General features: G+C 40.2%; 1 protein-coding gene across 1 annotated transcript in view; it reads right to left on the bottom strand.

Moving 5' to 3' along the window:
* Positions 1 to 12,664, bottom strand: part of FDX1 (ferredoxin 1) — a 39,019-nt gene that overhangs the window by 25,111 nt on the left and 1,244 nt on the right. Inside the window, exons 2-3 of the mRNA XM_010862925.1 lie at positions 12,603 to 12,652; positions 7,010 to 7,134 (exon numbers count right to left, since the gene is read on the bottom strand). Coding sequence (XP_010861227.1) covers positions 7,010 to 7,134; positions 12,603 to 12,652 — 175 coding nt within the window. The remainder of the gene's footprint in view (positions 1 to 7,009; positions 7,135 to 12,602; positions 12,653 to 12,664) is intronic.

Genomic DNA, 12,664 nt, shown 5'->3' with positions numbered 1-12,664 from the left:
ATCAAAAATCCGTTTAAATATGACAACTTTTTTCAGTTCAGTTGCTCAGTCCTGTCTGATTCTTCGCAATCCCACGGACTGCAGCACGCCAGGCTTCCCTGTCCATCACCAACTCCCGGAGCTTGCTCAAACTCATGTCCATCGAGTCAGTGATGCCATCCAACCATCTCATCCTCTGTCGTCCCCTTCTCCTCCTGCCTTCAGTCTTTCCCAGCATCAGGGTCTTTTCCAATGAGTCAGCTCTTCGCATCAGGTTACCAAAGTATTGGAGCTTCAGCTAAAGCATCAGTCCTTCCAATGAATATTTAGGACTGATTTCCTTTAGGATTGACTGGTTTGATCTCCTTGCAGTCCAAGGGACTCTCAAGAGTCTTCGCCAACACCACAGTTCAAAAGCATCAATTCTTTGGCGCTCAGCTTTCTTTATAGTCCAATTCTCACATTTATACATGATTACTGGAAAAACCATAGCTTTGACTAGACAGACCTTTGTTGGCAAAGTAATGTCTCTTTTTTTTAATATGCTGTCTAGGTTGGTATTAGCTTTTCTTCCAAAGAGCAAATGTCTTTTAATTTCGTGGCTGAAGTCACCATCTGCAGTGATTTTGGAGCCCAAGAAAATAAAGTCTGTCACTGTTTCCCCTGTTTCCCCATCTATTTGCCATGAAGTGATGAGACCAGATGCCATGATCTTAGTTTTCTGAATGTTGAGTCTTAAACCAACTTTTCACTCTCCTCTTTCACTTTCATCAAGAGGCTCCAAGAAAAGATATAAAGTAGGAAGTTGTACAATTTCCAAGTAAAGAATTAAATAGGAAGTTGAATCTTTAAGTCCAGGGCTCAGAGGGACACTGTGAGCTAACAACACACAGTCTATGGACATCTAGATGGGATTTAACGTCACAGAAGGGATAAGATCACCCAGAGAGGAACCGTACAGACACTCTGAACTAGGCCAACCTCAGCTGTGTACAGTGTTCACCTGTTGAGTAAGACTAGAACAAGGGCAATATTTAAAGCATCTCCTGTATTCAGCTTTAGAAATGAATGAAATAGTTGGCCCTGCATACCTGCCAAGTCGCTTCAGTCATGTCCGACTCTCTGCGACCCTGTGCACTATACCCTGCCAAGCTCCTCTGTCCATGGGATTCTCCAGAGAAAAATACTGGAGTGGGTTGCCATTTCCTTCTCCAGGGGATCTTCCCGACCCAGGGATCAAACCTGCCTCTTTTATGTCTCCCGCACTGGCAGGTGGGTTCTTTACCAGTAGCTCCACCTGAGACGCATAGTTGTCCCTTACAATGTTATTATAATCGCTTCTTTGTAAACATGGTAGTTCAGACTTCTTGATTTCATTTCTTCCATTTTTATTCTAGAAAGTGACTTAGGCTTAACTCTTATCTTTTGTGAACCTAGTTTAGCTTATCTCAAATTTATATTTATATCCCAAAATTCTGGACACATTAGGATCCTTGATCTTTAAAGTATCTCTTCTATGTCCATGTAAACAAATGCAGAATTCTTACTGAATTACTAAAGACTGTGTTGGCGTTAAACTTTCGGTACTTACAGGAAACTAGGGGGAAAAGGACTCTTTCAGTGTTTATCTCTGTGTATTAAGACTATGGGAAGTTACAATTTTTTAATGTGCTTTTAAAATTTGTTATAATGAACAATGAACCTGTAGTAATAACTATGCTAACAAGAATAGCTAACATTAATTTAGCCTTGCTTAGATAAACTCATTTGATCTCTATAGCAACCTTACAAAGTACTTAAGTACTAACATTATTTCTATGTTACCCTTAAGGAGACAAGGTATGAAGAGGTTAGAGATCTAACTGAAGGTCACAAAGGTGACAAAGTGACAGAGCTGGGAAACAAACACAGGCAGGAACTCCACTCTTAACATTCCAGCCAACAGTTTTCCAAAAAGAAAATATATATATTTTAAATTGTGACTCATTGTATGAGTCCAATTTTACATTACAACCTGGTATACATATACTTTGTAAAATAGCTAAACAAGCATTTCATGGAATAATACAAAAGATGGTGTTGTTATATTTTCTTTTTAATTACTTTAACTGCTGAGAGCTACTAAACTGATTATATGACTAATGGTTGCAAACTGCAATGTGAAAAACAATGTTATTGCAATATATAGTCATGAATGATAAAAGAAAAAATACTTTAAAAAAATTTAAAGTACTTTCAAGTATTAAGGTCAAAATATGCTTTTATTTCAAAGAAATGGAAAGCAACTCATGAAAATTATCTACTGTAATAAAGTACAGTATTTTGAGAAAAATGTAGTCCCGTGTAAAACAGAGGTTAAGAGCCTTTCAAATAAATGTTTAAAATTAATTTTCATTAGTTTTTTTGGTCAAACAGCACATTTAAAGAGCCTTTGCTAATGGCTAAAAATAAATAATACCTCATCAGAAAAGCAGGCAAATAATTTGAGCAATTAATAAAACAAATTTTACTAAGTAATTCTTTCCCTAGGAATTTACCACAAGGAAATGACAGAACACAAACACAGAAAAGTATTCGTGGGGATGTTCACCTTAAGGGTATTTGTAATAGCTGAAAAATGGAAGTCCCCTAATGTTCAAAGAAAGAAATGGATTAAATATACCATGGAATTAAAAGCTTCCCTCCTGCTTCCCTACCAGTAGGTAACCACTGATTATTTGTTTTCAAGACTCCTTCCACAGTTTTGTTTTGTTTTTTAATGGAGTAATATAGTATCCCCTTGCATGACTAAGTATCAGTCTTCTATCAATGGGCATTTGCTTCTTTCAAATCTTTTGCTCTCAAATAACTCTGGAGTAAAGGGTCTAGTATATATGTATTTTCATAAAGCTGAGATTGAAGCTGTGGAGAACTGTATAGAAACAGATTTACTGGATCACAGCCTCCACATTAGCCGTTCCAGAACACAAAAGATTAGCTTTCTCAAGAACAGCAAAAACGTTCTATACTTCTTTAACAAACCCTCACACCCAGTGGTAACAAAGTCCACACATAGTGATGTACAAAGGCCAAAGATCATCCCCACATACCTTAAGTTCTCTGAACCTTGGTAACAGCTGATTCAACATTTTGTCTAGTAAGTCTAATAGCTGGGACTCCTCAGGGACAGCTTCTATTGACTGCTTTTCTTCCTGAGTATGGGCCATACTTTCCTGTTTCCTTAGGCATCTTGAATTTTTTATTGCAAAGTAGAATAATATAATATGGCAACTCTGGAAATCAGGGCTCACCACTGTCTCCCCTAGGTTTGTTGCTGCGGCTGGCTTTTTGGAGATTGTTCTTGCAGCTATTTATTTCTTTAGTGACTTTCCCAAACTAACTCTGAGGTCTGTATTCCCGGCAGCACGTGATCAGCGATGTCTCTGTTCAGTGAGCTTAGTGATCAGCTGAGATCACTATCTGGAGGTTTCCTTCAGGGCTTTGAACCAGTAAGGCTTCTACCCTCTGCTAAGGAGCTCAGTTCATGACTAGGCACACCTTCAACATTCAAGTACTCTGCATGTCTGTCTTGGCCTTCACCTGCATGAAAGACTCAAGATCAGCCAGAGATGCACAGATGGGAGACTAAGGCCCTATCGGGCCTTTTCTGGGCATAAATACAGTCCTGCATTTGTGCATGGCCTCCAGATCCCCAAAGTATTTCAAAGCCATTTCATACAGACATTTCATTCACCAGATTTTTCTTTTAGGCCTTCTGGCCAGGCTCCTGTTTGCTCCAAGAGGCATCACAGCCTCAGGCAGCAAAACTACAGGTCATTATTTCAGACGAAAGTCCTAGGGACAGAGCCTCCTCACAGAGCAATCTCTGAGGCAAATCGAATAACAACTCCTTGGAATGGAGCTTTTCTGGGAAGCTGCAAAATAAGTGATGACATTCTGGAGAATGCTTCTGAGCAAGTCAAATCAGTTTGTTCCTCCAGTGGCTGCAAGGCTGCCAGTTTTTAAGGCTACTGCTGAACAGGGAAGAGGAGGAGAGCAGACCAAGTTAAAATACCACAAATTCTACTGTTCTTACCAACGTAGCCACTGTGCTAAGCACTTCACTTCCAATATACTACTTAATCTTCAACAATCCTATGATGTTAGAACTATTACAACCATATTTTACAGAAGAGGAAACTGAGGCATACAGATATAAAGCAGCTTGCTCCAGATATTATGGCTAGTAAGTGACAATGTTGGTTTATGAAGCACAATTGGTCTGATTCTAGGGTCTATTCTCAATTACTGTGCAGTGTATTACTTTTCATTTGTGAGAGAACAATTCAGAGAAACCAAGCTTAGTCAACTAAGTGCTGCTGAATATGAACTCATGAGGGAACTCAATTATATATAAATTTTACAGAATATATATGGAATTACCCATGGGTTCTTTTACATAAATCAGTCAATCTATGGTATGGATCTGAATCATGTGAATTCAAAAGGATATCTGCACAACTTCCCACTCTCGCTATACTATCAGGACATAACATACTTTAATATTTCTACAGATTTCTGAAACTCAATCCCAGCCAAGAACCACCGCTTTAGAGTAAGAAATTCCTTAAAACTAGAACTCGGAGAAGGCAATGGCACCCCACTCCAGTACTCCTGCCTGGAAAATCCCATGGATGGAGGAGCCTGGAAGGCTGCAATCCACGGGGTCGCTGAGGGTCGGACACGACTGAGAGACTTTACTTTCACTTTTCACTTTCATGCATTGGAGAAGGAAATGGCAACCCACTCCAGTGTTCTTGCCTGGAGAATCCCAGGGACAGGGGAGCCTGGTGGGCTGTCATCTATGGGGTCGCACAGAGTCAGGACATGACTGAAGTGACTTAGCAGCAAAACTAGAACTATAGCAACTATGTCATCACCTAATTCCTGTAACAAGTGTTCACAAAGGAAAGACACTTCTTAAGAGAAAAATGGTTTCTTACAGGAAAAAGCCGAGGTTTGGGAGTTATGAGAAACTTAGGCTTGAATTTTGTAAGGCATTCTCACTTGTTACTGTATGATCCAGGGAACATTAAGTTTCTCTGAACTTTATTAGTTTCTTCACCTATAAACTGGAAGTTAAAAAAAAAAAAAAAAAAAACTGCCTCTTAGAGTTGTTAAAATAATAGATAACATATGCTGGAATATAGTAGGTCCAGTTATAGTTATCCCTGTAATTGACATTAGATTCAGAAATTTAGCAAATATTACTGAGTGCCAACTCTGGTTACCTGAGTGATAAGAGTTTTCCAAAAGCACACAATCTAATAAAGGGAAGGGACATTCTCTCTAAAAAAGAAAACTGAAATGAGTATTAACATATAGAAGTATATTTAATATATCATGGGAAAACAGAAGGGAAGAAATAATTCTGATCTGAAAAGAGCTCTTAAAAGTGCAATATGAATGGTCCCTTGAATGAAAAATAGTCAGCTGTGCTCCTTGGACCTGACTGCAGACTAGTGGTTCTCAAACTTTCGCATGCATCAAATCACATGGAGGGCTTGTTAAAATACACATTTCTGGGCCTATCCCAGACTTTCTGATTCAGGAAGTCCAGAGTGGGGCCTGAGAATGTGAATTTCAGCAAGTGGCACTGATGGAACCCTCTTAGAGAACTACCATTCTAGACTAGAGAGAATGCTCAAGCAAAACTGGCAAGTGACATACAGTGTATCCCTGAGCTCTAAGATGGCAGTTTCCTGGATATGGGCTTTCTGTGAATGGTTAAGGAATAAGGTGAAAAGTCTAGGAGTGAAAATTTCCTAAACAAAACACTCCCTTAATAAGAAATAGATTAACTACCCTTTCAAGGAAGGTGAGTTGACATCCCTGACTGTATAGTGCATGCATGCTAGGTCACTTTAATCATGACCGATTCTCTGAGATCCCATGGACTGTAGCCAGTCAGGCTCCCCTGTCCATGGGATTCTCCAGGCAAGAAAACTGGAGAGGGTTGCCATGCCTTCCTCCAGGAGGCTTTCCCACCCCAGGGATCAAACCTGTGTCTCTTAAGTCTCCTGCATTGGCAAGCAGGTTCTTTACCATTGGTGCCACCTGGGAAGCCCACCTGAGCCACAGAGATCTTCAATGTATGGTGATGAACGCTATTTGGACTTACTGTGATCTATGTCACTTTGCAGTACATACAAGTATCAAACCATTATGCTGTATGCCTGGAACTAATATGTCAACTACATCTCGATTAAAAATTAGTAAGTAAAATAAAACTCACTTAAAACAAAAAGAATGCATAAGTTCAATGTAACTAAGAAAATACCAGTCTGGGAATTCCCTTGGCTGTCCAGTGGTTAGGACTCTTGGCACTTTTACTGCCAAGAGCCTGAGTTCAATCCTTGGTTGAGGAACTAAGATCCCATAGCCTCTGTAATATGACATTATGACATTTAGTATCTCAACCTGGTATTTTTCTTTTTTTTTTTAATTTATTTAATTGGAGGCTAATTACAATATTGTGGTGGTTTTTGCCATACATTGACATGAATCAGCCATGTGTCCCCCATCCTGAACCCCCCTTTTACCTCCCTCTCCATCCCATCCCTCAGGGTCATCCCAGTGCACCAGCCCTGAGCATCCTGTCTCATGCATCAAACCTGGACTGGCGATCTGTTTCACATATGATAGTATTCATGTTTCAATGCTATTCTCTCAAATCATCCCACCCTCGCTTTCTCCCACAGAGTCCCTGGTATTTTTCAATTCCACACACTACTTCCAGCTTTGCATCACACATATAATCAATAAGGTAATGAGGCAACAGACTTTAGGGCATATAGCTAATTAAATGTTCAAAGAATAGAAACACGGTGCCACTCTTATTCTTCATAAGTGAGAATATAACACTAAAGCATCCTGAATTTTAATAGTTCACTTAGCATGCTATAGTTAAAATTCTTCAAAAAGAAAAAAACAAAGCTGAAACCTATTTAATAGTTTCACTTATACATTTTAAGGAATGTTCCATACTCACCAAAACCATCAATATCTAGATTATTTTGAACCACAACATCTAGCAGAGAGTCACCAATTTTTCCTTTGGTTGTTAATGTTTCACCATCACGGTTTATAAAGTGGACTGTTATTTTATCTTCTGAGCTGGAAAAGGAAACAGTTCTTTATTACTTTCAGTAATTTCAACATACTTTAAAATAGTTGCTTGAAGAATCCGTAAGGTGAAATAATTAGGTTGTGTGTGGGTTTGTATGCATGCAAATATGCTCCTTTATAGGATTTTCTTTTCTTTCTAAAGTTTATTTGGGAAGGAGACACCAGAAACCAGAGGTATAACTATCTACCCACCAACCGGAAGGGAAGTTCTGCCACCCTAAAGGAAATGGCGAGTACGTCACTATCAAGGCCACCTGAAGTATGTCTTCCCAGTGGTCACCATCAGTCACAGTTACATGAAATCATTAGCAATCATTATCACTTGTGAAGTCTGTTTTGCTCTCACACAGGTCCTCCGAAAACCAACATCTCTATGAATGTGTCCCTAAAAATTAGATGAGGGCTGTGGAGAGCTTTAAACACAAATCATCATGCTATTGATAAGGCAATTGTTATGCAAGTGTCTGACAAATACAGTCACCAAGAGGCAGCAGTTTGGTAGCTTGAGTAGCTGAACATTTCGTTTTGGTCAAAAACCAAAGGGACTAGAAAAAGGTTTTCTGTTTAAATCTGTGGGAAGATAAATATAACCCTCCTTGTATTTTTCATTATTATAGGATATCTATCAGTCAGTCATCAGTCTGCTAACTTACTTACATTTCTTACCCTTCTCTCAAACATGAGTCCAAATTTTGGGAAAAGAAATCATACTATCAACTAATTAGTCATTTAAATTTTTACTTCATAATTGAAAAGATGTACTTCAGCTTAAAATAATGAGTTGTAATTTTCACCACTCCCAATAGACAGTCATAGTCCATCAAAGAAAACTTTGTTTAATGTAAGTAAAACCTAGAATTGTACAATTTCAGAGCTATAAATATCATACAAATTACCAAGTACAGTCATGTCATTTCACAAAAAAAGGCAGCCTTATCAGATAATATCTTCCCTGATAACTCAAGGCCGAAAAAAAAAAGATTCTATTAAAAATTGATCAGAATTGTGTTGAGAAAGACAGAATGTCCCTTAAATGGGCCTGTACTCTCCAACTTCTTTTCACAGGGGAAAAAAATGCTTTAAAGCAAGTATTCCCAAACACACATGATTTTCAACTACGCAACTGACATTTTTTCAAAGAAGAATGACTAAGAATGAAGATACTCTGGAGGCAGGGAGACCTCGTTGGAGGTTATGAAAGGGCATAAATGAAGCAACAGTGTAGGAGATACTAATTTAAGAGATATTCAGGAGGCAGAATTAAAAGGTTCTGGAGAGGGAGGAAGTAATGCTGAAATTTCTTGCCTGGGCAATGGGAAATACAGGTTACCTGAGGATTAACTGAGGAGGAGAAGGAGTTTTGGGGAAGATCGGAAATGAGCTCAAGTTTAGACGTGTTTGATTTAATAATAGAAAAAAACATGCTTCGACACGTTTGAACCTTGAAAACATTTACACTCAAGTTATACAAGCCTGGTTATATATATATTAACACATAAATTTCCCAGGAAAGGCAAATCTATAAAGACAGAGAGCAGATGAGAGGTTGCCTGGGACTAGGGTTGGACATGGGGACCGACTGTAAAATGTCAAACTGGTGAAACAAAATTGTTCCAGCGCTGGATTGTGTTTATGGCTGGACAAATCTAAGATATGGTAATGGCAGCAGAACCCTAAAGATGTGCTAAAAAATCACTGAATTTTATATTTATCAGTATATTTTATGCTTTATGTTATACCTCAATTAAATGTTGTCCTAATTCTATCCGAAGTTATGATATGCTTAGCTAAAGATAGAAAACTCATGTGTCAACACTAGTGATTATTAAATCGCTTAAATCATTAAATTGTTAAATCTAGAAAATCTTTATTCCCAGTTCACTAAACTGTGTACTATTATCAGAAATAAAACTTATCTTGAACATAAAAATAATAATAGAAAAAACAAAGGTCCAAAAGCCAAAGGGAAATATATGTCTGAGACCCACAGAAGTCTAGAGATTTGACATCACAAAACACCTGGTACACTAAGCGACAGTAAGTACAACAGAAAGATTTCCATAGTTTACCCACACTACTGAAGGCTGGAGGTTTGGGGACTGCTGCTCTTCCGGGGCACCCTAGAGCTAAGCTTTGTTATTGTTGTTTAGTCACTAAGTTGTGTCCATGGACTACAGCCCTCCAGGCTCCTCTGCCCATAGGATTTCCCAGGCAAGAATACTGGAGTGGGTTGCCATTTCCTTCTCCAGGGAATCTTCCTGACCCAGGGATCCAACCCATGTCTCCTGCATTGGCAAGCGAATTCTTGACCACTGAGTCACCAGAGAAGCCAACAGCAAAGGAATTTCAACTCTGACACCAGATTTCTCTTCTTTAAAATCAGGGTAACATTTATCTCATAGTTTTGATAACATATGGAAAATTCCTAACAGAGTAGAGCTCAACAAACACTGATTGATAACTTTTATTTAAAGTCCCAGTCCTTTTGCTGCTAAGGAGCCTGAACTGCTGCTACATATTAAAGGTGTGCATGCGTGTGTGCTAAGTTGCCTCAGTCATGTTCAACTCTTTGCACCCTATGGACTGCAGCCCGCCAGACTCCTCTGTTTATAGATTCTCCAGACAACAATACTGGAGTGGCTTGCCATGCCCTCCCTCCAGAGGACCTTCCCAAACTAAGGAAAGAATCCATTAAAGGTGTTCAGTCCCAGAAAAAACTGCAGAATTAAGAGTAATAACAGGTTTACCAAAGGACAGGAGAGAAAGCAGAAATGAGAGTAAAAGTAATTGTGCAGTTGAGAAAGTATGGAATACAAGAGTCAGAAGACATAAATTCCAGCCCTGGTTCCAACGTACTCATTAGGTGACCATGGGAAGTGGCAATAACGGTGACTTCACTAAGCTGCTGAGAGAATTAAAGGAGAGAAAGTTTGTGGAAACATTTTATTCCCTAAAAAGCATCATACATGTGTACTTTACTCACCTAACTTTATTCATTATTAACAATTGGTACTGATGGGTTTCGTAGGTTTCTCTTCCCCAATTTTAAGAACTAGCAAAAAGTTTTTAGCTATTCCCCAGAAGATCAAGATTTCAGGTACTGGAAAATAACTATGATCCCTCTAAATCCTCTATCATCATCAATATATCAACCAGCACCACAAACAACTACTTCCTTCAACTGTTACCCTTTATGCACCATGCACTGCCATTTATTCTGTTCAGCCACAGCAGATATCTCAATCAAGTTGTCAGTGGCTGTTGTAGAAAAGCTTTTAACAGACTTCTGACAGACAAGGGAGTTATGGCTGCTGATGCTCACCCTTTCACTACCTGGGGCGGCCTGGGGCAGATGGTCCAAGAAAAGGGCCCCATCTAGAGCGCCCCACTTCCACAGCCACCTTAACTCTTCCAAATGACCCTACAGGCTAAAGAATTATCAACTCTAATGGTGCTCAAAAAACAAACAAAAACTATGTGAGTTCTAGTCCCAGTTTTGCCTGCTACTTAATATAAAATTTTTATTCTCATTTATCTACTTTCCCTGCCTCAGGAGATTTTCTTAAGGATCAAGTGAAATAATACACGTGAAAGCCCTTTGCAACCTAAATCACTACAACATGTAAAGTACTAGGACAGGGTATTTTGGAGTTAAAGTTTTTTGACTCTCAGTTACTGAAAGCTTACTTACATGTTAAACTTCAAAGTCAGAACTACAGCCTCTAGACTGCTCTGTCCAATTAAACTTGAGCAATAACAGAGATATTCTATAGCTGTATATAACTGATGTCCCAGACAGTAGCTACTAGCTATGTGAGGTTATTCAGTATTTGAAATGTGGCCACTGGAACTGGGAAACTGATTCTTTAATTTTATGCAACTTTAATTATCTTAAATGGCTACATGTGGTTACTGGTGACCATACTGGATAGCCTGGGAAATTTAGTTGCAGCTCCAAAGTCTGTGATGGCACAGGTCATCAACAGAAACTGTGCCAATGGGGCAGAAAGTAGGTTTAAGAGGGAACAAAACAGATGTGCTTCCCTTAAGACAACCTGATCTACCAAATCAAACAGTAACCTGGAGGAGATAATTCCCACTCACGAAAGCACTCATTTTCCTTTAAATATGTTACATAAATGTGTTCAATAAGAGTCCCAATTTATACACAATTTTTCAAGAAAGCAACCAACTTAGAAAATAAGGCATCCAGGTAGATGGACGTCAAAGACTGGAAAGTAACAAATAACCCCAACTTGCCTTCCCCATTATCTCCTTCACAGTTCATGCAACAAAAATTTAGTGAGCACCCACTACCTCACAGATTAAGGGGGAAAAGATGAGTAGGTCCCACACCCTATTCTCAGGAACTTCACAAAAAGAAACTAGAGAGGAACACAAACCCAACTGTTTTTCCCTGCTTCCTACTACAGGACAGCAGGTCAGAGAGCTGTTCAGAGACCTACATTATATTAAGGCTCCATCCACCACAGTGCTATACTCTGAAATTATGAGTTCATTTTATCTCTATTGTATCTAAAGAGGATTGTGTCTGAGAAACAAATCTACCCAAGAATATAAAACTGCAACATATTCTGGGCAAATTTTTTTTCACATCTCTTTCAACATTTAGTACACAAAACTCAACGCTGTGGGCTTAGGAGGCGGCTGAAGCTAACAGGTGGGATTTACTGAGCCCCCCAGACTCCTTGCAATATGTGTATGCTGTTATTTGTTTCTTTAAATAATCCTGTGAGGCCTACACGACTCTTATCCCCCAGTAACAGACATTAGACAAACTGGATAATAAGTGTCAAAGCCCAGTTTAAAACCCTGGCTTGCCAGTCCAACGCAGGGGACTTTTTATCCGACAGCAACCAGAAGGAGTGGAGAAGGGCATGGCATCCTACTCCAGTATTCTTGCCTAGAGAATCAGACGGACAGAGGAGCCTAGTGGGCAACAGTCCATGGGGTCGCAACGAGTTGGACACGCCTGAAGCGACTTAGCACGCACGACTTAGCACTTAGAGGGGAGCACACAGGGAAGCTCGGGGACAAGCGGGTGTACCCTAAATGGACAAGAACTTGGAGACAGAACGTTTCCAGAGCCGGCAGGAGGAAGAGGGCCCAGAAGAAAGCCCTGGCCGCGACACAAACTGGGCGCGAGGTTCACCGCGGTCTCCGGCAGGGCAAAGGTTAGATCCACGCCAAACAGCACGGAGAACCAGCAGCAGCAAAATGCCAGCTTTCCCGAGGGCACAGGAGGCGCTGGGACAGGGAAATCGGGGGTCCCAGGCCCCCGTTCTCCGCCAAGCGTCGATGGACCTGAGAAGCAACTTGGCAACCGGACGACAAGGAGGAAGCGACCGCAAGGGACGACCACCCTGGGGACATGGAGAAGGCAGCGGGACTGGGCTTGTGGCCCGCAGGCCGGCGCCCGGGAGAGGACGACAGACCTGGAAACCTCTGGAGATGACGGAGGCGCCGCCACCAGAGGACCCACGAGCTCGGCGCGCCC

Source organism: Bison bison, unplaced genomic scaffold, assembly GCF_000754665.1.
Source record: "Bison bison bison isolate TAMUID 2011002044 unplaced genomic scaffold, Bison_UMD1.0 scf7180017864485, whole genome shotgun sequence".
In the NCBI taxonomy this organism is placed as follows: Eukaryota; Metazoa; Chordata; class Mammalia; order Artiodactyla; family Bovidae; genus Bison; species Bison bison.
The sequence above is the reverse complement of the archived record's forward strand: the minus strand, read 5'-3'. Positions and strand labels throughout refer to the sequence as shown.